Source organism: Microtus oregoni, unplaced genomic scaffold (genome assembly GCF_018167655.1).
Source record: "Microtus oregoni isolate MIOR12 unplaced genomic scaffold, Mior012 000031F_ref0000149, whole genome shotgun sequence".
NCBI lineage: Eukaryota > Metazoa > Chordata > Mammalia > Rodentia > Cricetidae > Microtus > Microtus oregoni.
Genome location: NW_024543090.1, coordinates 9686405 through 9713552, shown reverse-complemented (window position 1 = coordinate 9713552; position 27148 = coordinate 9686405). Strand labels below are relative to the sequence as shown.

Genomic DNA, 27148 nt, shown 5'->3' with positions numbered 1-27148 from the left:
GAACTAATTACATTAGAAAAACAGTACATAACAATTTTCTCTTTCATTTATTCATTTAGGAAGATACACTATACAATTTTACAAGACAGAATAATTTGATGACTATCAAGTGCTTTAAAAACATACACACTACCTGACCTACCTATTATATTTTTAGGGATACAGTCTAAGAGATGATTAGAAAACTTGTAACACATATGTACAGAGAATTTAGTGGTTTACTTACCAGAAGAATGAGGTAAAAACAAACCCAGTATTTTTTAGTATATTATTAGTTGACTATAACACGTAGCAATCAGTAGAAAGTTAGCAGCTGGGGTGTAGTTTAGCATCTGAGTGCTTGTTGCATGCACAGGGGTCTGTGTTCAATCTTTAATACCACAAAATAAGTGACTTAAATTCATGTGGTTCAGCTGGGCGGTGGTAGCACACGCCTTTAATCCTAGCACTCGGGAGGCAGAGGCAGGTGGATCTCTGTAAGTATTTATCAGTAACAAAACCGCCAAACAAACCCGCTGTCTTAATCCAAAGGTTAATACAATGAAGGAAGAAAACTTACAAATGAATTACTGACATAGTTTCCAACTCTTACAGTTTGCTGGGGACAAGAAGGCAAGCTACAGCTATACTAACACGAAGACTTTAGCAAAAGGAGTTTCGTAAAAGGAGTACAGTTTTCATTAGAGTTTTACTGCAGAGAAAGACTCAATAGGTCAGGGTGTGGGGTGGAGAAAATGGGAGCAGCATCTGGGACTGAAAAAAAAAAACCTTGGAAACTGCAGAGGCATGGCTCAGGAAAGCCTTTGACGGCACTGTAGGATCTCTGCACTTTACTGGGAGTTTGGTGGTAGATGTGGATTAGATTTACAGGAGAGATTAGAAAAATGAGAACCAGTTTATACATCACCACAATTACTCATTCCTTGCATCAAAGTTTCTCAGAATGTTCTAAAATAAATTGCATTAAGAAACAAAGAACATTCTTTTTACTTTCTCTTTATTAAATAAATACTTAATACACAAATACCGTCAATTCAAATGGCTCCTTATGCAGAGGGCAATAAATTTTATTATTCAGCTTACTGAAATATTTCACAGGTGGTTCCTTTAAATAAGGAGACACGATCATTTGCCACTAATGAGTTTAAAATCCTTCTCTTAAAAATTGGGCAGGCCTTCTGCGGTCACTGTTCGATGTGCCAAATTACATGTTCTGAGAGATCTTTCCCAGAGGAAGCGATTTATCATAAGCATACGGTTGCAAACACTAAGAGATTTAGTATAGAGCTGTACGTTAGTATAAAGCAGAATGCAGTAGTTAGCAAACATGAGTCACAGGCTAAAAAGCTGGCTGTATGTGACAGGGAGACATTGATGAATGGGATTAGTTCTAATTGATATTTGGTACAAAACAATGGCAAGGATTCTTCCTTTGCTAGCACCTCTGCTAATGCATGTAAGAGAAGGTATTCTGGGAACCAAAACAAAAACAAAAAAAACAAAAAACAAACAAAAACAAAACTAGAGGGCAAAGTTCTAGAGGGAAATCAAAGAGTAATATATGCATTTCTATGAACACTTCTGGTACAAATAATTAATACAATTATTGTACTAGTCATATATCTCGATTCTTTTTCTCAGATCTACGACTCAAAAAATTCATAGAAGCCAGTCACACAGGTAAATAAATTAAAAATTTTAAGAGATATATATGTACCCATGCACAGTGGTACACACTTAATTAGCCAAATGAGAGCTAACACAGAAATCTGAGGGCTTCCCTGGGTTACCCTGTGATTTTAATGGCAGTTTGGGCAACTTACTGGGACATCCTATCTCAAAAAGGTTCCAACAACAGATGGACAATTAACACCGACCCTTCCCAAAAGCAAGAAAACAAAGAAACAAGGGGACCTGTGGAGGTTTGTAAGTGGTAATATAATTACCTAGTATATTCAGGGCCCTGGGTTAAAACAATACTGAAAGCCAAAACAAAACACTCACACAAATAAAAGTTAAGGTACTATCAAAGAAGCAATACCATTGTGGCTATCTATTATTAACTTCTATAAAGAAAATATCAATTATAAACAAAATATTACAAACAATATAATTTTACAGGTACTTAAAAATTATTACAGTGGTTTAAGAAAATACAGCGTTTAAGAGATCTATTGGGAGCTCACCAAGGCCAGCTGGACTGTGACTGAAAAAGCATGGGATAAAACTGGACTCTCTGAGCATGGCAAACAATGAGGGCTGATGAGAACCCAAGGACAATGGCACGGGGTTTTGAACCTACGTAATGTGCTGGCTTTGTGGGAGCCTAGCCAGTTTGGATGTTCACCTTCCTAGAAATGCACGGAGGGGGGAGGACCTAGGACTTACCACAGGGCAGGGAAATCTGACTGCTCTTTGGGCTGGAGAGGGAGGGGGAGAGGAGTGGGGGGAGGGAGAGAAGGGTGGGAGGAGGGGGAGGGAAATGGGAGGCTGGGAGGAGGAGGAAATTTGTTTTTTTTTTTTCTCTTTTCTCAATAAAAAAAAAAAGGTAAAAAAAAAAAAAGAGTTAAGTCAACCAAAACCCTTTGACCTTTCCCTCTGTGTAAAATATAGTAGAAAACATGATTTCTACTCGGTTTTATTCTCACAGCATCTGTACATATTTAAGATGTTTAAAAAAAGGCAAAGGATCTTTACAGACATATTTATGGCTATATGTGAATAAGTAAAGACTGTCATAATGTACTAGGAGAGCAAGAGGCAAATGCAATGTATTTAGGGCCCTGAATATAACTTCTGCTTATTGGTAATGACTAAAAGTGGGAAAAATTTGGAAGATTTAACGATAAATATTTCTGCTTCCATCCATTTGTCATTTGAAGCTTATAAAGACTTTGTATTTTTTTTTTTTTTACACATTTCCTTGTAGGCAAACTCTTGTAGGGGAGATATGAGCTGACAGAGGAAGGCTGCATTCACCAAGAGCATCTGTACTGTGAGAGACTGGCTTCTACTAGTGTTTTTCCTTTTATTGTGCTTTAAGATCAAAGCACGGACAGAGGAAAAAAGAAAACAAACCAGAAAGAAAGGTTAGAGACAGAAATAATACAAACTGTGAGTTTCCAGATGGGTAATGAGGAAGTCTTGACTTTTCATTTAATGTCAAAATTTTATCAATTCCATAAATAAACCTTGCCCGTCATACGCTCAGTTCTCTGCGAGTGAGATTTCTGTTTTAAGACCCAAGATAGGTGTACACTTTACTCTATACACATACAAACTTAAAGATTTAAAGTTGCATATCTAACCCTAAAGTTTAAAGCACTGATATTGGCAAAGTACTGACATTTTAACAATGAAAGAAATTATTTTTTTCCTGAATAAGAAATAATGTTTATTAAGCCGGGCGGTGGTGGCGCACGCCTTTAATCCCAGCACTCGGGAGGCAGAGAAAAAAAAAAAAAAAAGAAATAATGTTTATTAATACAGAGCAAAAATATTAAGAGTAGCCTGCATAATAAAAATATAAAATACCTACAGATAGTCATGTGTGGTAGCGCATGCACCTAAATCCCAGCACTCAGGAGGAACAGCCAAGTGGGCCTCTGAATAAGGCCAATCAAAGCGTACAGTCAGTGATGCCCTGTCTCAACAAACAAACAAACAAACAAACAAGCCCAAAGGATACCTTTAACAAAAAATGGAGAAAAATGAAGAAAATGCTCAAGCTGCTGAGGATATGGGCAAACAGAGAAAATCTGGTAGTAAAAAAAGAACGAAGACTAAACTATGAATTTTGAAGCAGAGTTTATTTCCTTAGAATTAAAAAATAATTAGTTTAACATTCAGCTTCTAGGTGTTACAACAAAATCCATTTCAAAACAATGAATAAGGAAGGGGAACTAGAATTACTATAAACTCTACAACAAAACAATAGAAAAACAGCTACCAGGGCTGGAGAGATGGCTCAGTGGCTAAGAGCAAGGGCTGCTCTTTCAGAGGATCTGAGTTTAATTCCCAGCATATGGGCAGTTCACAAATGTCTACAACTCTAGTTTCAGGGGATGATACCTTCAGACAAATGTGCGCATAAAAATAAAAAAGAAAAACAGTTACCTGTTCTAAGGAGTAGAGATTTCAATAATAAAATCACAGGTGCCTACACTTAATATATGTAAAACAAAGGTACCTACAAACATCTACACAATTTATGGATGGGAAATGATTACAAGAGCATCGAGGAAAAAAAATTAAGTAAAATTTTAGCACCCAAAAGAATATCACAACATCTCAAAGTTAAAGGCAAGGGATAAAATATATGAAAGAGCTAATATTCCATAGTTTTTGTATCCAGTCCAACAGCTTTAAATACTATGTAAATGTTATCAATCATCAAAGCTAGAGTTAATCATAACTCTCTCATGAATTTCATATTCATAACTGCCTACAATGACATCTCCATTTTGGATACACCTTAAGTCAAATTTAACTAGCCCCATACTAAGTTCCTACATATATATATATATATAAACTAATGTCTCTGAAAACCCATTCCAGGTGATGTCTTTTCTAACCCCTTTAACATGAACACATTCTTTCCGATGTCAAGTTTAAAAATCTTATGAGCCATACTATTGTTTCAGTAATTGAGGCAACTTCATCTTTACTTGATAGTATAATAGTCTCCTAACCCTCCAGCCTTTCCTTACCATAACATATGCTCAACATTGCAGCTACCCAACTCACAACACACAGCCAAGCCCACCATCTACACTCAGATCATGCTGTACATCCCCATGTCATGCAGAATAAAAGAGTAACTCTTAATAATAACCCTGCGTGATCTGCCTTCTCTTTAATCTGATTCTAGCATTTACCTTCCTTTGTCAAGAGTTGTGTTTCATGCTTGCCTTTCTTGGAACAACTCAGACAAATTTCCAAGTTATGATTTAGCATGGCTTATTCCCCTTACTTGAAAAACAGTCTAGATGCTCTGGCTGTATCTGTAAGATCCTTAAAGTTTATCAGTGAAAGCTACCCTTATTATGTTTGTAAAAACAGCATATTATTTGCAATCTACTTCTAAACTCTGTTTAATTGAAGTACATTCTCTTTCCTTATCAGTGGGTCAGTTCAATGAGGAAGGAGCTTATTTTGCACTGTGAAGTACTTTTTCCTTTTAAAATATTTAAAAATTTGATTTTTACTGCGGAGTAGTACTCTAATATGTATACATTCCATACTTTCTTCATCCATTCTTCCATCGAAGGGCATCTAGGTTGTTTCCAGATTCTGACTATTACAAACAATGCTGCTCTGAACATAGTGGAGCATATACTTTTGTTGTATGATAAGGCCTCTCTTGGGTATATTCCCAAGAGTGGTATTGCTGGGTCCAGGGGTAGGTTGATCCCGAATTTCCTGAGAAACCGCCACACTGCTTTCCAAAGTGGTTGCACAAGTTTGCATTCCCACCAGCAATGGAAGAGTGTACCCCTTTCTCCACAACCTCTCCAGCAAAGGCTATCATTGGTGTTTTTTATTTTAGCCATTCTGACAGGTGTAAGATGGGATCTTAAAGTTGTCTTGATTTGCATTTCCCTGATCGCTAAGGAAGTTGAGCATGACCTTAAGTGTCTTTTGGCCATTTGAACTTCTTCTGTTGAGAGTTCTCTGTTCAGCTCAGTGCCCATTTTATAATTGGGTTGATTAGCTTTTTATGGTCTAGTTTCTTGAATTTTGCATGCAAATGGATGGAAATAGAAAACACTATGCTGAGTGAGGTAAGCCAGACCCCAAAAGAGGAACATGGGATGTACCTACTCATATTTGGTTTCTAGCCATAAATAAAGGACATTGAGCCTATAATTCGTGATCCCAGAGAAGCTAAATAAGGAGAACCCAAAGAAAAACATACAGGTATCCTCCTGAATATTAATCTTCATCAGGCGATGAAAGGAGACAGAGACCCACATTGGAGCACCGGACAGAAATCTCAAGGTCCAAATCAGGAGCAGAAGGAGAGAGAGTATGAGCAAGGAACTCAGGACCGCGAGGGGTGCACCCACACACTGAGACAATGGGGAACTCACCAAAGCCAGCTGGCCTGGGTCTGAAAAAGCCTGGGATAAAACCGGACTTGCTGAACATAGCGGACCATGAGGACTACTGAGAACTCAAGAACAATGGCAATGGGTTTTTGATCCTATTGCACATACTGGCTTTGTGGGAGCCTAGGCAGTTTGGATGCTCACCTTACTAGACCTGGAAGGAGGTGGGTGGTCCTTGAACTTCCCACAGGGCAGGGAACCCTGATTGCTCTTTGGGCTGATAAGGGAGGGGGACTTGACTGGGGGAGGGGGAGGAAAACGGAAGGCAGTGGCGGGGAAGAGACAGAAATCTTTAATAAATAAATAAATTAAAAAAAAGAATAAAAAGAAGCTAAATAGGAAAAAAATTATATTTTTGAGACAATTACATCCCCGCCTTTCTTTTCCTATTTCGAAATGTTCCCCTGTACTGCCCCTGTTCTTTTCAAATTCATGTCCTCCATATTTTTAATTGTTATTATGTCTCTGTATGTATGACTACGTGCATATTCCTAAGTATATAAATATTTCCTAATTACTTTATATCCAGTAATTCAGTATTATTGATGAATAAACAAATATCCTTACACTTAGGTGCCTGTTAATAAACATTTTACTGAAATGATTAGTAGGTAATTCACAGAAAAAAAATAAAAGTTTTATTTCATTGCTGACAAATATAGTCTGCCAAGTTCACTGTAACTGAAAAATGGTGTTTAAAATAAGGAATAATAATAACCTTTAATAGCAGGTAGTTGGTAGTTCTCAGTCTTTGTGTTAAAACCCTGCTTCCTTTCCAACATCTTGAATTCATTATAAGGAAAGAGGCAAGTGCAGGAGATGAAAATATACTTTAAGTGTTGCTTTCCAAATATCTCACCTAGGTAAACTCTAATGATAATAATGCTTCATTAAAAGAAAAATGATAATAAATCTACATTCACATATTCGAGAGTGGGAAGAGGGGAGAATGAAATGGGGAGAGATTTTCAAATAATATCTCTAACTCCTGTCACCTTAATATAACCCTGCCCGAAAAAAAAAAAAAAGTAGAGGGCCCCCACCCAAATACTAACAAGGCCTGGTTCTGCTTAACTCCTGAGATCAGGCAAGACTGAGTGCATTCAGAGAGACAGAACATGAGCTGCATGGGTAGTGAGGTAGAGAGGATCTGGGAGAAACTGCAGGTAGAAAAAGAATATGATCCATACATTGCAAGTAAATGTTTTTCAACTTCTGCTAGTAAAATAGGTGTAGCTAATCCAAACAAATCTTGCTTCTGAAAACAACTAAAAATCTGTACAAAGTGCAGTTTGAAAGCACTGAATTGTTAACAAAACTGTTGAGAGCCACATGTAAAACAAGAAGGTAGAAGCTTAGGATGGTCATGTCTAAAATTAAAGCTAACTTTCCTTTAAGGCTATTTGCTCGTTGTTGAAATCTGGTTTCTCTTCCCGTGATAATTACTGACCAAAACAACTTAGGGAGAAAGGGCTTACTTACTTTAGCCTACAGTATATAAAGTCCACCATCTATCAAAGTCAGGACAAGAGCTGAAGATAGGAACCTGGATACAAGACCTGAAGCAGAACTCATAGATGGACACTGCTTATTGGCTTGCTCACTACTTCTGTTCAGTCAGATTTCTTAAACAACCTACCATGGGCTGGGTCCTCCTCCATCAATAAGAAAGCATTGGCATATCCATAGGTCAATCTGATAGAGGCTGTTTCTCAGTAATGGGTTCTTCTTCCAAGGTATATCAAGTTGGTAACCAAAAGAGACATTTTAGCATTGCCAGAGGAAGTGACAAAAGAGCTCAGCACACTGGGAGTACTTGAGAGTGAGAGGTAACAAAGCTTCAGGATGCCAGGTCACTAGAAAAATTCTCCACAATGGACTACATCCATGTAAAAATACAGAACGACCAAAGATTTGATAAAGCACTGTGTGCAGTGGTATAAACAAACACTCAGGATGCAGAGGCAGGAGGATTTCAAGTTTGAGGCTAGCTTTGGCTTCAAGTTGCAAGCCAGTATGAATTATATAGTTAAGACTTTGTATAAGAAACAAATTCCTGGGGCTGGAGAGATGGCCGCTCTTCCAGAAGACCAGGGTTCAATTCCCAGCAACCACATGGCAGCTCACACTGTCTGTAACTCCAGTTCCAGGGGATCCAACACCTTCCCTCAGACACACATGCAAGCAAAACACCAATGTATATAAAATAAGAATAAATTAAAGAAAAAAGACAATTAAGTTCTTTATATTCAAAAAAAAAAAAAAGGAAAGAAACAAATTCCCCTTAAAACCCCAAATAATAAAAAAAAACCTTGGCCAACTCAACAAACACCCAAAGATATATAATAAAAGATGCAGTAATGCTATAGCAATCCAAATAGTAACAAATTCTAAAGGCACGTGTTACTGTTCTGGTTTACAGAAAGATTAAACATGAACTTTAGTTAATAAGTACTAGGTACAGATATTGTATCCTTTATCCTAAACACCAGAGCCAATAATTCAAAAGACATATATATGAAAGACCCCCACTCACTAAGCAGCAGTAATGCCATTTTGCAAGGCTTAAACTTTGGAGCAACGCAAGTAATTAGAGCAGGGAAGTTCGACTTGAAAACAAGGGCGGAGAAGCCAGGCGAGATATCTGCGGTCAGCCGGTCAGCCACCTGGCCCCAAGCGATAAGGAACCCGCAGCTGGCCTGCTCTAATGAGAACCTCCCGTTTGCATAGTCAGCACATGTGCCCAACTTAGAATGTCAGTAATTCACAGAAGAAGACAACTCCCCCTATGAAAGATCCCAGCTTATCTGCTGTAACGTCATTTCACAAAGCTTTTGACGAACGACTGTAAGTGCAGAGTAAGGTCAGGGTCCCTGGCTGCAAAACAGGATCTTTATATCCATAGATTAGGACAGGACATCAATTAACAGGATATCTGTTCCCATACATCTGTGCTGGGAGAGGAAAAACCACCTGTGCCCCTTGCCCCATTCCAACTGACCACTAACGATGCATTTGCTTCTGTAATCTGCTTCTGCTGCCCTCTTTCCTATAAAAAGACCTTCCCCCAGTCTGCAGGCGCGCTTGTCTTCCGAAAGACTAAGTCGCCCCAGGTACCTGTGTACTTAATAAAGCCTCTTGCTATTTGCATCCGAAGAGTGACTCGCTGCTCCTTGGGAGGGTCTCCTCAGCCTGAAAGACTGCCCAGCACTGGGGTCTTTCATATATACATATATATATATATGTATATGTTTAAATTTGAGATATTTGTATAGACGTATGTAACCTGAAGATACAAACTGAGCCAAAATCCAAAACTTCTGATTGTCACATTGGTTCTCAGTTTCAGTTTTGAGGCATCTGGGATTTTAGGTATCTACATAAGAAACTTATACTTTTGGGGACTCAAAATTTTCAAAGTACTTATACTGAAAAAATTATTTTTGTTTTCTAATATAGTAAATCAGTTTCTAGGAAAGCACAAATGCAAATACACACAGCTATGGTTTGTATATAAAATGTCTCACACAGGCACATGTGTTAAACCAGCAGTAGGTGCCGTTTTGGGAGGTTTTAGAAACTTTTGGAGGTTGGACATCACAGGAAGAGGTGAGGGCATAAATTACAAGGTTATACCTGGCCCTCAACCCTCCCCCTATTCTCTGCTCCCTGCCTGCCAACTCCTCCACAATGTGCTCCTGCTCATAGCATGGTATGCCCACGTGACCATGGACTCAATCTTTTGCAAAATCTTTGATCAAAATAAAACCTTTCTCAGGTATCTGGTTAGAACAATGCAAATTCTGAGTAACACACACAGGCATAATCTCTAATGCACTATTCAACAGAATACTGATTAAATCACTGCAAATTTATTTTGTAGGCTCTCAAAGGTTTAAATGAGGTAAATTTCTGATGTAGGTAAAATGTTTACAAAAAACTCAGGAACCAAGAAAATTTGCAGACCAAAATGTAATGTGCTAGCATTCATGTGGAACCTAACAAACAGCTAGGCGTACCCAATAAAAACATATCTGAGTAACAAACCCAGAGAGCTCAAGGGAAGGCAGGATGTGCAAATGAGAGAGAGCATATAAAGATGACCAAATTGGTAATATCGGTTATCTCAAAGACCGGGCATTCTGCTTGTTTTAGCAATTCTACAATGCTAAAAAGTGTCATTTTAAACCAAGATTTTAGGCTAGTTTTGTAATGAAACTATCTTAGGCACAATTTGTTAGAAAAATGAGAGAAAACTAATATGTCAAAAGAAAAATACTAAATTCTATAGTATTGATTTTAAGGTTATAGAATATAATATTTATTATAAGCTTTGGTCTTTAGTTGAAGTTAAATTTAAATAAGAATGAGAATTAAATGAGACTGCTAGTTATTCAGAACATCAGTATATACATGCTTGTAGGGCCTGGGAGATTCTTGTTAATTAAAATTACTTAGAAGCTAGTTTCTTTGATAGTGGTCATCAAATAACTAAATCTACTGAAAAGAAATCAACTGTTCTGTAGCTTGGAATATAACCAGTCTCTTCAGAAATAATGCTACCACTAATTAAATAAAATAAAAAGTACTTACAACAAGGAATAGACTGAATGGGTCCAAGCTGTGGGAAGGTCATAAGTAAGGAAATCCCTAGAAGATTACTTTGGTTTGAATGTTCTGTGGTTTGGTCAGCCCAAACCACCACCTTCTTCCTCTCAACCAAACGCTCAATATCTTCGAAGTCAGAATCACAAGCAGCCTTTGACAGATCAGTTTCTTTCGTCATGCAATACTTTTCCCTTAAGGTTGGAAGTAAAGCATTCAATACTCTACAAAGAGAAGATGACAAGAAAAAAAAGAAAGAAACAGAAAGTTGTAAAGACACTATTACTGTTCTTTTGCACAACAGGCAAATTCTCTAGTGAAGCCTGAACCAGTATAGGTGAGGTCAAACTGTCCTTTCCTAAGACTCTCTCTGTCCCTCTTTCCCTTAGTACCCAGGTAAACATCAATATTAAAATCTTTTCATAATTCAAATTTGCTTTGTAAAAAATGTGATTTCATCCAAAAAGCTCAACATATACTTAATACATTCAGTATAAAGAGAATCCTGGATGGGAATCAGGAAAACAAGGCTCCATTAGTAGTCTCAGTAGCATCTGTGTGACCCTGAGGGATATACCTGGCTAGAACACTGCCATTTTACAAGTCCTCAAGTTCTCTCTGCCACTTTTTTGATCACGACTCACCTCCAGGCTTCTGGATAAGCATTGCATCAATATCAAACTTATGGGCATTGTGGTGTAGAAAATACACGATGCAGTCTAGCAACTACACAGAAGATAGAAAGTGAACAAGTTTGAGCAGCGAGTGCTGGAAAGGGACAGCAGGACAGTCTTACATCCCTGTACTTTTGGCAACTGTATTGTGCAGAGTAAGATTCCTAGGTTTGAAAGTGCTATGAAAGCTTTGCTTTTGATGTTAGGAATATTTCATAATTTGCAGATTGGAAATGACAAGTGTTTCACTATATTTAAAATGTGTGTTTAAGCAACAGACATTACTGGGATTGCCTACTTTCCTTTGGAAAGTCGGACATTTTTATCTGTCACATAAATCACCCCAATAAAACCCTGAGGCACTGACAGAACCCAATTTCCAATATGATGTGATGTCATAGCTTTTTGCTGAAATTAAGCATATACTGTGTCTCACTATACAAGATTCTTCCTTTCTGAAGTTAGAATCTCACTATTACCACACAGACCAGAGGGGTTGCAAATTTACAGGAATCCTGCTTCTGCCTCTACATGCTAGAGTTAAAGGCAAATGCCACCATGTCTGGCACGTAACAAGATTCTTGAAATTTTATTTGTCTAATCTCTTCCGAACTATCCTATGCACCTTTCCATTTTGCTGGTTTTATTTTGTACTGTTTGCTAAACTAACTCATAGCTTTGAGCATAACTATATGAATCTCATGAACACTAGTAAATAATTAAACCTGGGAAACATTTTAAGAACTCAAGTACCATGTTACATTTATACAATAATTTATTTTTATGAATGAGAAATCTAAGGCTTAGCAATGCTACATAGTTTCTACAAGGGTCTATTGCTAAAATAAGCAGAATTCAAGACTGAGTCAAAAAACTTATTCACGTTTTACAATGTCACAATGCTTTGGAGATGATTTGGTTCACTAGTTGTTAAAATCAGTTGGAATCAATTTTATCTCATTATTTCATTATTAAGGTAAAGCTTATTAAGGCATCTCAATCTGTGTATGATATAAGAGCACAGTGGGGTTAAAATAAACGACCGTGTCTCTGAAAGCCTAAGCTCCCACATGCCACTTGAGAGCAAGTGACAGTGATTTGCTGTGATGACTGTGGACCCCCATTTATAAAATATTGTTTTTCTTCATCTTGAAAATAGCTTACTTTAAATCAAAAGCATAGGAAAATTAACCCCAGGTAACTTGAGAATACCTGTGGAACGCAATTGGGATTTTTGAATGAAAGCCCGTAGAGACATGGCCTCTCATTTTTATATAACCTCAAAGAATGCCTACCTAACAAACTGTAAATGATTTATAAAAGATGACAAGAGATTCATCACACTTTTAAGGAAAATCATAGTTAAATTGATAACAAAATTCTATTAGTGAGTTATACAGTGACTATAAGAACACATAAAAACAGAAACACTCTGGCCATTTTCACAGAATTATATCTTCCAGTTAACAAACAAGGGCGCTATTTTATTCTCTGCAGTGTTTTAAAATTTTTCATTGTAGAGTTCTTTTGTTTGCATAGTTAGGTTTACTCCCAAGCATTTATTTATTTACTATTTAATGTTATTGTCAATGGGACTGTTTCCCTGATTGCCTGGTTCAGTAAATCTGCCACTGGAGTTACAGAAAGGTTGTGTTCATTTTGCACCTCACTATTTGCAAAGCATTGGGCAGTTGTAAGAGATTTTAGTGAAGCCATTAAGTTCTCTTAAATATAGAATCGTATCATCTTCAAGTAGGGAAACTTTGACTTATTTTTAATCACCCCCACTCCAGTGTCAACCCCCCTCTCCAGACAAGGTTTTTCTGTGAAACAATCCTGCTGTCTTGGAACTCACTATGTAGACCAGGCTGCCTCTGCCTCCCAAGTGCTGGGATTAAAGTTGTACACCACCACCACCTGGCACTCCATCCTGTTTTAATGTCCTAGCTCAGGTTTCAAGCACTGTAATTAGTGTAAGGGAAAAAAATTGGGCTCCCTTGTCTTATTTCTAATCTTAGTGAGAATTATGTGACCTTTCTTCCATTTAGTCCAATGCTGGCTACAGGTCTGTGAAATATAGCCTTTATTGTGCTGAGGTGTGCTCTATGCATCTTTAGACTATTTGGATTTATGCTATGAAAGGATATAGGATTTGTCAAAGGCCTTTTCTGTGTCTCTGAAGATAATCCTGTGGTTCCTGTCCATTTTTGTGATGTATTGTATTTATTGATTTATATATATGCAGAAATCCTGAATCTCTGAAATGAAGCTAACTTGATCATGATGAATAATCTATCTGATGTGATTTTTAAGTTCAGTATGTCAGTATTACATAAAGAAATTTTGCATCTGTGTTCATCATAATAGTGTGTAACATGTGTGTGCTTTTCTGGGTTTTATTATCAGGGTAATACAGTTGGAAGCTTTCCTTCCTTTTCCATTTATGGAACATTTTGCATTGCATTGGTATTAGTTCTTTGAAGCTCTGATAGGATCTGTAGTAAAACCACTTGGTCCTGGGAGATTTTTATTTGAGAGACTTTTTAGTGCTGATTCACTGCTACTGCTGTTTGAATTATTTGTTGTATTTTTGCTTCATTTTGGAAGCTCATATGTAAGCAGAAAATCCTCTATTTCTTTTTTTATTTACTGGAATGTAAATGTTGGAGAATGCTATTAACGTTGTAGAAAAAGTTATCAGTGGTTTTATCAGCTGTGAACCAATTAGGACAAAAACCAAAGCAAAACTCCATCAATTTTGTGGACAAGATGTGGTGCAACTTGTGCAAAAGTAGGAGGTGGGGTGGGACGGGGCATGGGGAGAGGAGGGATGGGGATGGAAAATAAATGAAAAACTATTATTAAAAAAAGGGTAAGCAACTGACTAGATTTGAAGCACAATCCATGGGACTGAATTCATGCTTGTGACTGAAGGCTGGTCAACACCTATGCCAGGGGAAGTCAAAGGCCAAGTGGGTAACTCAGTACTGTTGAATAAACTGATTACATCTAACTGTTTAAAAATTTCTATGTTTATACCCATGAAAAAAAAAAAGAAAGAAAAAAAAGCGCTACTATTAACCTTAATCAGAGAAGTCTCTGCTTTGAACAATAATGAATCTGGAGACTCCCAGCCAGAAAAATGCTGAGAAAAAGTGATGGCTGAGGGCTCATCAGTAAAAAAAGGCATTTACACCACCCTTTCCAAGGCTCAACAATCATGAAAGAAGAGCCTGAAAGCATCTCAGAGCTGGAAGATAGGGTGAGTGCTGCAAATACCATCCTCTAGATTTGGTGCAGCCACAGCAACCATGAATGTAAAACAGCGGTGACCAACATTAGGCACACACAAGACAGGCTCTGTCAAAAATCAATTGAGGAAGGGAGAGGGCTCAAGGTTCCCTATAGGCTACTGGTGAATCACTGATGAAAACACAGAAGCTGGGAAAGGGGGAACCACTGTCTTCAGTTGTATAACCATTCCTGAGCCCAGGAGACTTCAATGGATAGCTGCAAACTAATAATCATATAGGTGGGTTTGGTAAACTTGCTTGGTCACCAAACCAAACCAAATAAAAGAGAAAAACAAACAAATAACAACACACACACACACACACACACACACACACACACACACCAAAAACAAAACAAAAAGAAAGAAAACAGAAAAAGACAGGAAGGTGAAAAGGTGAGTCATAGGGAAGAAGGGAGAGAAGACAGCACTGAGATGGGAGAAGATGCACGTGTGAAACTGGTAAAGAAAATTATTTAAATAATAAAGATTATAAAATAATTGAGATACCTGATGCTCCTTAAAAGCTAGTAATAGTAATAAGATCTGAGTACACGGATTTTTCTGTGGCTGCATGTCTCATGTGACTACAGAAGGATGGGCTGGTAGACAGTATATGTTTCCTGGTCCAAGCAAATAGGTAGGCAAGCTGCAGGTGATGATATCAGACTCGGCTACTGGGCACTGGATATGGGACCCAGGCTTCATCTGAAGACTAGGATGAGGGATGAGTGCAGAAGGTAGATGATTGAGAAGGCAACCCCCCCCCCAATTATTTTGGAATTACCAATAACCAAAAATTATCTAATCTAATTGGTGTTAATAGCAGTTTTAATTTTTTTAGCACAAAATCCAAAATCTTAAAAAAGAAAATTCATTGAAAAACTACAAAGTACTATAAATAATTAGTTATTAAGAAAGAACCACATCCTTCACATTCTCTCAATGTTTCTGCCTGTGTGCTTTTTGATGCTGACCAACAATTCAAATTAATGAATCCCTTCTCAGATAAATTTCGATTTCCTGTAGCATTAAGATTGGTAGACTGTCTAATGCCATGTACTTACGCCTCAGTCTGACTGTGCTGCCGCTCTTGGAGACAAGCTAGAGCCTTCATGTATTCCATTTGTGTTTTCAGGTCTCTAGTCTGGAGCCGAAAGTGGTGACAATGAAGATCTTTACTGAGTATCTATGAAAAATAATGAAAAATGTATTGTAGATTTTTAAAAGAATTAGTCTAATTTTAATATAACTTATTTATGTGGACACCAAGTTTTTTAAAGTTGTAAAAAAACATGCTGAAAATTTTAGACAATAAGAAATCTTGTTGTCTAAATGAGTTTAGTTTGTGTCAACCTGAACATAAAACTAGATAGCCTAGAACTTAGCAACAAGGTAAGAGTTTAATTTTCTTCTGAAAAATAAATGTTAGGCATCTCGAAAAAGGCATACTGTGACAACAGCTTCTTTGTTGATCCAATTTGTTTGCAATATTGTGAAAAAACAGTTGTGCTAGAAGTCTTTACTTAAATGCTACTACTAAAAGAGGCATTCCTTGAGCACTACATTTAAAGATGGACAATCTCTATCTTCCAACACTGCGACAGTACTGACCAATAAGAATGCTATTTATTCACTGTGCAGTTGCATTTCTACTCAAAGGTAAGGTTCATCTGAGGATGGACAATGATTAGTTAGTTCCGTACACAGGCCAGTGCTGAGTGGCATGCTGCACAATTCTCTTTCTCTTATCCCCTTTACTCTTCTTAAAAGCTTCATCTTAGAATAAAAAAGTCTCTTGAATATCAGTTTTCCCAATGTTCTTCTGTTTACGGTCAGGTGCCCTCTAATTTACCACTTATAATTTATTCTTTTTTTCTGAAATTTATTAAATCCTAAATACAAAAAGGGATCAGCTCAGAGGATATGGAGAGATATGAAAGAAAAAAAAATACCCCAGCAGTTTTAGCATCTTTAATTGTGTAATGATATTTATTTCTGGGGACATTTGGATTGGTAAGCTACAATTTAATAAACAGAGCTATGCCTGGAGTTAAAGGAAAAAAAACCTGGTATTCCATTTCAATTATTTTTCACACTCCTTTCTAGTCTACAGCTGAACATGGATTGTCTAAAGTACAGATGTAGATTTTTTTTTGGGGGGGGGGGGTCGGTTGGGGTTCTTTTTATAATTATCAAATTTATTATGTTCAAGACTAAAAGGATACATAAAGAGTTAATGTTTTACTAGTGACAAAGAAATATAGTCTCTTTACCATGCTTGTTACATATAAAATACGTTACATACCACTGTTACTTTGAGATTCAAGCAAGTATACTGTAGGTTTGCCCAAAGGCGATCTGGTGGGGGCATTTTCTGAACTGAGGTTTTGTCTTTTAAAATGACTTTAGTTTGCATCAAGCTGACATAAAGCTAGCCAGCACAATTCATTTACATAATTCACCTTTATACTTCATGAAATATATCATGTATTTTGGATAAAGCCACTTTTTATGGAACCAGGATATGTCTAGAGGATTGACCTATGAGTCATTTGATTTTTAGGGAAATGCTCAGTCTTGAAACAAATGTCAGCTCGAGCCAAATACATGGCCTTTATGGAGATCAGTTTACTTGACTAACGTGGAAGAGCTGAACTGATTCATCTTACTTGATCTCCTTATAGTTTTTCAGTTAGAACTTCAAGTAAGTGTGTAAACATGTTTTCCAAAGAATCCCAAATGCCTTCCCAATACAACAAACAACCAAACCATAAAACCCAGCTCTTCCTTAGCTCTTATCCTCTGCAACCACCCTGCCACCCAATCCATCATAGATCCTGGGTAGATGGCCTTAGGAAAAGCAAGACTGTAATTTTAGTGTGTTCTTGTCTCAGTATACCAAGGATCACATCTGAAGAGAAGACCACAGTACAAGAAGTACAAGTCAGCTAACCACTGAAGTAGAGAGTACAATGGTAGGGCATAGTAAGCTTTAGAAAAACAGGGTGCCAGGTTGTGCCAGCTTTGGTCAGCCATCATAGCTTACAGTAGGGGCAGGACACTGAAGAGTGATACTATCGGTGTTAGCGCTCACACTTTTAGTTTGGTTGGAGTAGAGAAAAATCAGAAAGGCCAGGTGTTAGAATATGATAACAGGAGTGGAGGGGTGATAGTCTGAATTATAACTGTGGTACTGCTGATAAAGACATATGATTAAAAAGTACATAATGAAACACACACACACACACACACACACACAATGAAATCAGCACTCATTTCAAATTTAAAAAAAGTAGTGTTTCCCATGAGTTGCAGGACCTTGGGTAAGTCCCTCCGTGAAGTCAGCTCACATTTTGTTTATACAAGAAGTAAGTGCTTATGACTAGATAATTGTTTCAGCTGTGAAACATCTTACAAAAATAAAACAAGGAGCTAGGTAGTAGAACTAGAAAGTGTTATCTTTCTTGTGCTATTTATAATGAAATATATAAAGTACTAAAAAGTAATGGCTCACAGTCTGGTGTACAAAAATACTGCTAGAAATGTTGCTATAGGCAGACTGGGGGTAGACACCACTAATATCAGACCTGGAGAGACAAAGACAGGTGTATCTTTATGAATTCAGGGCCAGACTGGGCCTAATACTGAGTTCCAAGCCAGCCATGTCTACACAGATCTCTCAGCAAGCAAGAAACAAAAATTCTAGATTATCTGAAAGATTATATGTGAGCATATTAAAAAACTAAATTCACTATAAGAACTCAAATGATATTAACTTTATAAACATTACAACATTGAAAAAGGCAAGCAATATGCTACAAATACAAATACTTTAGCTAATTTTTAAATGAATATGTAAGTAAGTTTAAAACATAATTATTCACTTCCCAGCTTCTTAACTGGTGGGTGCACTTTCATACTGGGGCATGCACCTGAATATGGGTGCTGAGAATATAGAGCCACAGTAAAAGGTTTTGAACACACAAGGATCACAAGTTAATTCAATAGAAAACATGTAAATAGGAGATGTGTTTTGGGCTGTGTACCCTTATACTGAATCACAACTTTACTGTAAAACTGGCCCTTAAGACATAGCACTCTGCACTGGTTAATGTCAATGAAAGATGCCTGAAAACACACTTGCTCTAATTCAAGACTAGTGAATGTAAGAATTGTACTGTTTTTACTGTACATAAAAGATTTCTATTCTACAGAATCACAATGGCTTACTTAGAGAAAATACTTGCTCCTCAGCAACTAAAGTATTAAATTTCTGTATTTTTTGATTTTACTATGCTATGTTTGATTTTTACCAGCCACTATTTGAGATGTTGATTGAGTTTCATAAAACATCAGTAAATGACTTTTGGCTTGCTGTGATCACAAAATAATTTCCAATCATTTCTAAAGTGGCCTTAAGTAAACCTCTGCCACATTGTACTTATCCATTATAAAAAGGTAACATTCTCGTTATTCCAGATAATTAAAACAAAACAAAACGATGAATTCTGAAAAAATTGCCCTATTAACAAGACCATTTATTTCATCAGTACTCAAATTTGATTTTGTCTTTAAAAAATGATAAACACTGGCCGGGTGGTGGTGGCGCACACCTTTAATCCCAGCACTCAGGAGGCAGAGGCAGGCGGATCTCTGGGAGTTCAAGGCCAGCCTGGTCTACAAGGAGACGGGCACCAAAGCTACAGAGAAACCTTGTCTCAAAAAACCAAAAAAAAAAAAAAAAAGATAAACACACAGAGAAAGACATACAGACACATTCTCACTCACAAAAGAACTACTACTTTATAATAAGTTCCTTTATTTGTAATTTGTAAACTCTTGATCTGTAAATCTATTACATACTTATATATTCAAGATCACAGAAAACTTTCTCAGGTGAAAAGAGGTTGTGAGTGGAAAAGCGTAACAGGCCTAGATGATGCAGCCTCAACAAGTTTAACACACTTGCTTAATTCTAACTTAAGAGTTACTTCATATAGGACATTTACTTAAAAAACACTTAAAAGTAAATTGACCCTTCTGAAAGCAAAAACCACAAACCAATGAGGTATTAGTGAATTAAGGACACAGTCATTAAAACAGAAAAGTGAATTAATTAAATCCCAGAGAAGCAGGGAGGCAGTTGTCGCATGAAAGATATTCACTCAAGAAACACAAGAAATTTAAGGAGCTCAGTTTTTAAGATTAAATCTGAGCACATATATATACATATTTGTACCTCTGGAATGTCACCATTTTGACCTAAGAGCCTCATTTCACTCTCCACTCGCTGAAGCCAATTAGTATTCTCATCAAACTGTTTTAACACCTCTTCCTTCTTTTTCTCGAGGAAACAGCGAACAGTTTTCAACTTTTCAAGTCTGTGATCTCGTTTGCAAGTGGCCTGAAACACAACAATGTATTTAATAATATATGTAATTCTTATATTTGATGTGTACAACACTCAAAAAGTCATATTTTCTTATATGGGGATAGTACAATATGTTAAGGCCTTCTGCTATTTCCCTATTAAAATATCATAGCAAAATAGCAAATCAGTTGTGAGTCATTTAATAAAATTACACCTTGAATTTATAGCTTTAAGAAAAGCAGTGGTCAAATGGAAAGCTATAACATTTTTTTGCATGATACATTTGTAAAGTTCATATAAGGTTAGATAAATTCCATGATTTCCTTACTCAAAAAAAAAAAAGCATGCACACTCTGTTCTTGTCTCCAATCTGAAAAGATACGAAGAAAAAAAAAGTTTTGCTGATTTAATTTGCCTGCTCTAAATGACAGAGAAAAAAGAATCGGAATATATATCAATACTTTACCTTGCCCATGGTCAGGTTGAGTACCACAATGGATACTCTGAATGTCTTTGATATTTTACATCTTCATGACTATTTTTGGTCAGATTTGGTCTTCTGATTTTTTAGCCCAAAGGCTATGCATGCTAACACAGGAGCCATTGGTCAGAATAGCTTGGTCTTGGTAATTTGCCAATGGACACTGAACTAAATAATTGCCATATATGATGGGTATACCTGAAACAATCAGTCCTCAGAGATAGGAACATTGTAGCTGGTTCTGAAGTAGAGCACGGGCATCCACAAAGAGAGCAGAGCTGTGTGTACTTGGTCAAAGACCCTGTCCTCCTTAGGTAATAAATCATTATTTTTAGCATTTCTAAAAATTACTAATTATTAATATTTTCAGGCAGATAACATAAACAAATAAGAGCATTTTCATTTTGGTGGATGATATTAGCTTGTAAATATTTAGCATTAAGCCAGTGTGATAGCTATTAAGCCACAGGCAGATTCCAGATATCTATACATCTCATTTAACTTCCTTTCATGGAAAAACAAAATGCTCAAGGAAAGACAGACTCACAGGAGGCTAGAGTCAAATGACAGGGATAGTGATTGATAAGCAAAGTCATTCTCATCAAGGTTCTGAGTTCTTTATTGCCATTTCTCTAATCATATGATAAATGATTTTCTTTTTCTCATGGCAAGACCTTAGCAAAACAAAACAGTGGCTTAAACAAACAAAATCCTCATCTTCTCCCAAAAGAGGACTGATGGAGTACAAAGGCTAACACAACAAATGCTACACTGCAGGGGTCTTTAACTTTGGAGAACTTTTGGGCACCTGCAGTTTTCATGTGAAGATGCCTGGGTCCTTGCAGGGGATTTACTAGGTCAAAATAATTTTTAATTCTTTACAAAATTATAAAAAGACTGATTTATTTGAATGTGTATGCTTAGATGTAAGAACATACACGATGTGCAGTCCAGGTGTGGACAGAGGTCAGAGAAGGCCATAAGATCACCAAGAACTGGAGTTAAGGATGGTTGTCAGGCACCACATGGGTGTTATAAACTGAACCCAGGTCTTTTTCAAGAGTAACAAATGCTCTTAACCACAGAGCCACCTCTCTAGCCAGCCTTTTAAATTCCTAATGGTACTTCAGGGTAAGAGTTTTCCAGGAGCTAACAGAGGTGTAAGGTCACTACAGAAAATCATAGAAGCTGATAAGAGAATACATCTTTTGTGTAGACAGGCATATTGTTGGAAGGATTTAAAACAATGTTGTTGCTCCCACAAGCTGTCTTTTGTTTTGGAAAATAATCAATTATCTTCATAGTTATAAGAAAACAAGTATTTGTGTAAATTACATTAGCAATCTCTAATACACTAAGTGCAGCAATAAACAAAGGTCTTTGAAGTACTAGACAAGTTTAATGGTAGACCAGGATCCGAAACTTGAAGCTTAGGGAATGATAGAGCAGGAAGTGGGCAATGTGGCATTCTGACTTTCTTCTGTTATTCAAAAAGTGTGAAAACTCAGGTAAGTCAATTTCAATGGGTCTTCAGTAATTTTATCTTCTAAAAAAATGAAATTAAAGGAGTTATTCTTGCTTGTGGTTAGTGGCTAAATTACATCTACAATGCCTTAACATTTACAAATAAATGTTATTGTGACTCCAGAAATGTGGGCAAGAAGTATTCTATGAACTTAAAGACAATGGATCTAACCTGAAATTCAAAAAGGACAATTCTGATTTGACTTCTAATGCTCATCAAATGTATTCTCTAATGGTGACTGGTCTTCAGGACATAAAGGTGGCTCCTTTCTCCATTGAGATCGAGAGAACTTTATATACTCAATGAACCAAATGTTCAGAAAACAACAGGCCTTGAGATAGAAAACGTGATTCTGAAATTTTAGGTGTCAATATTGCTTTGAGCAAAAGGAACAGCAACAAAAAAAAAAAAACCCAAATAAACAAACATACAAAGTCCACCACTACTATGGTGTGACAGTCTTGATTATCAATTTTACAGGATTTAGAAGAACATAAAATAGTGAGTGGTTCTCAACCTTTCTAGTGCTGTGCCCCTTTAATACAGTTTCTCATCCAAAACCAAAATTTAATTTTGCTGTTACTTAATAACTATAATTTTGCTACTGTTATGAACTGTAATGTAAATATCTGTGCTTTCAGATGGTCTTAAGCGACCCTCGAGAAAGGGTCGTTTGACTCCCAAAGGGGTTGAGACCAATATGTTGAGAACCACTGTCCTAAGATAAAAGCATTTGGGATAGTTCTCTGAAAGTTTCCAGGTAGGTTTCACTGAAGAAGGAAGAGTCCATCCTGAAAGTGGAGGAGTCAGTTCAAGTGCTGGGGTCGAGAACATCTTGTCCACATGTTAGCTATGTCATACATCATTTGAATTTCTTAGACCTGTTTTCCAGTTTCGAAATACTGATTTTTGTAGTATTTACCATGCAAAAAAGCAGAGCTAAAGTACAAGTTCTAGCACTAGCTTACAAGAGTTTAAACCATGGTTAAACTACCTATGGTTGTATACTATTTTTGACAAAATGACTTGCCCTTGGCCATGCTTAGAAAGGAGATTATTAAATATTTCAGAGTTTTCTGACAACTAAGTGAATACCGCTTAAGCATTGCTGGTACTGTATGATAATATGAGATTTTTAAGAATAAATAATTTCTGAAAATTACATTTGCTTTCCTCATGTTGTGACCCTCACATTTAGGTATTCGCCATTGGTAGTATCTTTATCTTTAATGTTTTTTTGTCTTCTATTCTTTTTTGAATATTTCATTTTTAGTTTAAACTGGATTACTCTGGTGTCTAAATTCTCAGAGCTTCTGTCTTATATGTTAAGTCTGCTGACTCTTACCTACAGTGAATGTTAAGGTTTATTTCTTAGGGTAGGTTTGCATGGCTTTTGCTAGGTTTCCCAGAGGTAGCACTGGTTTGATGCCATGTTATATGTCAACTCTAGGCATTTTCTAAGTAAAATATATAGTTCGCTAAAGCTTGGACCATAACCATTTTGGAATGCACACCATTAATAAATCTTCAGACAAGACAATTTTTTCTTACCCCTTGCCCTTTCCCCCCAATACAGCCCTTTCTCCCATATCATGAAGGGGTGTAGATCTCTGACCTTTCTAGTTGTATTAGAAGGTTCTTATTTTTAAGTCAGTGCATTGTTAGTGGTTCAAATCAAAGGTAGGGCAGTGAAGAGTGGTCTGTGTAGTAGAGAGTAGCTCACCACCGTATGCAGAAACAACAGTAGAAAATACTAAAAGTTGGTTAGATCTTTATTAGGATCTTGTAGAAGTGCCTATCAAGATTAGTGATAAAGTACGGTTTTCGGAATAATAACAGAAACTCTCCTCTTGGCCTAAGTTGGAAAGTGTCGCCTACAACTGCACAGGCTGCTTCTGTCCCTAAGGACCCACATGCTCTCAAAAAAGGAACAAATGCAACTAAAAGTTTGCTTTTTAGAGTGTCCTCTGATTCTCACAGTATTTCTAAACTTTTCAGAAATGGGTGAGTAAAAAATGGTGCTTATCAAACTTCAGGAATTAGATTTCCATGTTCTCTGAAGTTTAGACACGAAGTGGTGAAGTACCTTTTCTACTTTGTCTTCTGAGCACAGCATCTTTATTTGCTTATGGCACTGTTGTTGATAGAACGACTTCAGTTCATTTTCTCTAAGCAACATTTCTAACTTCAAATACTCTTGCCTGATTCCATCTCGATTCTGGAACAAGCATTTTAGAATTTCTTGAAATCTACCAAAAATAAAGCACATAATTATATTTCATTAAATTTATATTATCTAATATACAGATTACTTAAATAACATATATCATTCAGACTATACTCAGTGATAAATAGTAGGTAGGTAGGTGAGAACAACTTTCTCCTATACAAAAATATTTAGAAGTGAATATCAATTTTAATTTTTACTACTGTAGGCTTTTTTCTCCTGCAAAGAAAATAATGTTATTTAAATATTTGGGTATCACAAGGCCTCTGATAATAAGATACTGCATTTTATCATATGTAGTCTTAAAGCTTAGCAAAAATGCAAAGAACGGTAACATGGATCTTTACTGTGACAATTCTCACAGCCTTATTAGCAACAGAGCATCATGTGCTGTTTGGTGTTGGCTTACTGTGAAGAAAAAGCAATAGGGGGCATTATCATACGGTATGTCCATGGCCCCCTAGGGAAAATGAGAGAACCAGTTTTAGCTTCAAAGATTATTATAGTGAGAATACACCATACGGTTAGTTACCTCCTACAGCTTGGCAAAAAGTCAACTGACACTGGCAGGACCCAAAACATCCAAGTTAACAATGTGGCAAACCTAGAAATGAGGTTGTGGTTTCCTTCTCCAAAGGGCAAAATAAAGAATCTAATTTGTCGAGTTTATTAGTCTCAAGAAGTCAACGATTCAAAACTGAATAAATCCTATGAAAAATTGAGGAAATGCCTAGTTTGGCAACTTCTAACTAACAGAACAACTGGGCTCAACGATATTTCAGTCTTATAAAAAATCTGACACAGGCAAAATTATCTAAGAAAATTAATTACAAAGTCTTTAAAATAAAACCAAGGGTGTGCACTTAGAAATAAATGTTCTTTGGCATTGGAAATATCTGTAAGGATCTGTGGTAAAGGTATTACCAATTTACATCAGTAGTTCTTAATGAAACTCTCCTGGGAATGAAGATAAACCACAGTACATTGACTGCCCTGCAGTTTGTTAAGATGATGGAATATTTCATAGGATGCAAATGCGGATATTGTGATTGCACAGTACTCTATGACACCAATGCTAGTGCCAATAAATAAATTGATAAGTTATCTTTAGGTTATACCCCAAGACAACAGTATCTTAGTTTTTGTAACTTTTTGATTCAATGACGGAGTTGAATACTGTTAAGTTTGTAATTCTGTGGTCTAAACATTTTATTGGGTGTTTACTGCTTACCAAGGAAAGCAAGTAGTCATTATCAAGTGTTTCTAGGTAGCATCTTTAAAAAAACAAAACAGAAGTAAATCCTAATGAGTAGTAGATATTTTCCACTCATTTAGAATATCTAACTAGAAAACAAAATTTGCATTACTTTTTTTAGGTGAGACACAGGGAATTATATCATACCACTTCCTTGGGATAGTCACAGGAGAAGTTTTACAACTGTTATTCATAAAAAAAAATTGTATTTTCTTTTTATGATTCTTTTTTGTATACTGCCGCTACCAAACTTTTAGAGCCAGAAAATATTACATATTTTTCCACTGTCTTCAGAAAATGCACAAAAATGTTATTGAAGTTTTATGAAAACCAAAATTTAGGATGGATAACAACTGTCTGTGCTCCAGAGGAATCCAATGTTTCTGACTTCCCTGGACACCTGCACTTATGTGCACATACATATACACACAGACACCCCTCAGACACAACTAACAATCAGAGAGAGAGAGACAGAGACAGAGAGAGAGAGAGAGAAAGAGAATTGAATGATTTAAAACCATCAACTCAAAAAAGTTTCCTAATTTATAAGTCCACCCTCTTTCCTCCACCAGAACTGTGGTACTGCATAGGCAAGCACTCCTTTATGAGTTATATCACTATAACTGTGTCTAAGCTTTCAATTTTGAGATACTATCATCCGAAGTTTCCAGTCTTGATTGAAATTGCAACCCTTCTGCCTCAGAAATGAAGTAGCTGGGACTACAATTTAACTGGCAAATTACACATGGTTAATGCCAACAAATTTATAAAAGTAATCATTCCAGTTTTGGAAAACTGATAGTTTAATTTCCAAGAAACATGTATGGTATTAGTACTATTGTTATGTTTTAACTAACAAAATTAAATATAAATTAGAATATTAAAACAAAGTAGAAGTTTTCTTTGATAGGAACAAATGAGGGCTGGGAGGTGGTACGGCATGTCTTTAATTCCAATTCTTTCTGGAGACAGAGGCATGATGTGGGATTCCCCTCTGCATGCTGTGAATACCATTGGTTAATAAAGAAACTGTCTAAAGCCTGAGCAGGCAGAACAGGGGTAGGTGGGGAAAACTAAACTGAATGCTGGGAGAAAGAAGGCAGAGTGAAGAGAAGCCATGGAGTCCCTGCCAGGGACAGATGCAAGCCATCAGTTAGAACCTTAGCCTCATGGCAAAATATAAAATAATGGAGATGAGTTAATTCTAGAAGTAAGAGCTAGCTAACAATATGTTTAAGCTATTGTCCAAACAGTCTTGCAAATAATATAGTTTCTGAGAGATTATTTCAGGTCTAAGTGGCTGGAAACAAAGGAGCAGCCTCCTACAACAAATTGGCACACCAACATGGGTAACTACATCTACATAAAAATCTGAGAAAGCTTAAAAAGTAATTTTAGACACAAAAGAACGAAGTTAAGCACGGCTTCTTGGTAGCCAGCATTTTGCTGGCAGCATGCCACAGCTCCTTTAAGAGAGGTCTTCCTGATTCAGTAGTAGCAAAAAAGAAAGTCATGTAGTTGAACTTTGGCTCTTTCAGGAGGCTAAGCATTTAATGGGGCATATGGGCAGCGTGCTGCATGTTACCTGGTAGCAGCATGGGCCAA

General features: G+C 36.7%; 1 protein-coding gene across 3 annotated transcripts in view; it reads right to left on the bottom strand.

Moving 5' to 3' along the window:
* Positions 1-27148, bottom strand: part of Kif18a (kinesin family member 18A) — a 65140-nt gene that overhangs the window by 15810 nt on the left and 22182 nt on the right. For all 3 annotated transcript variants that reach the window (XM_041679047.1, XM_041679050.1, XM_041679049.1), the window contains exons 10-13: positions 24148-24310; positions 19924-20088; positions 15749-15870; positions 10704-10939 (exon numbers count right to left, since the gene is read on the bottom strand). In XM_041679047.1, coding sequence (XP_041534981.1) covers positions 10704-10939; positions 15749-15870; positions 19924-20088; positions 24148-24310 — 686 coding nt within the window. The remainder of the gene's footprint in view (positions 1-10703; positions 10940-15748; positions 15871-19923; positions 20089-24147; positions 24311-27148) is intronic.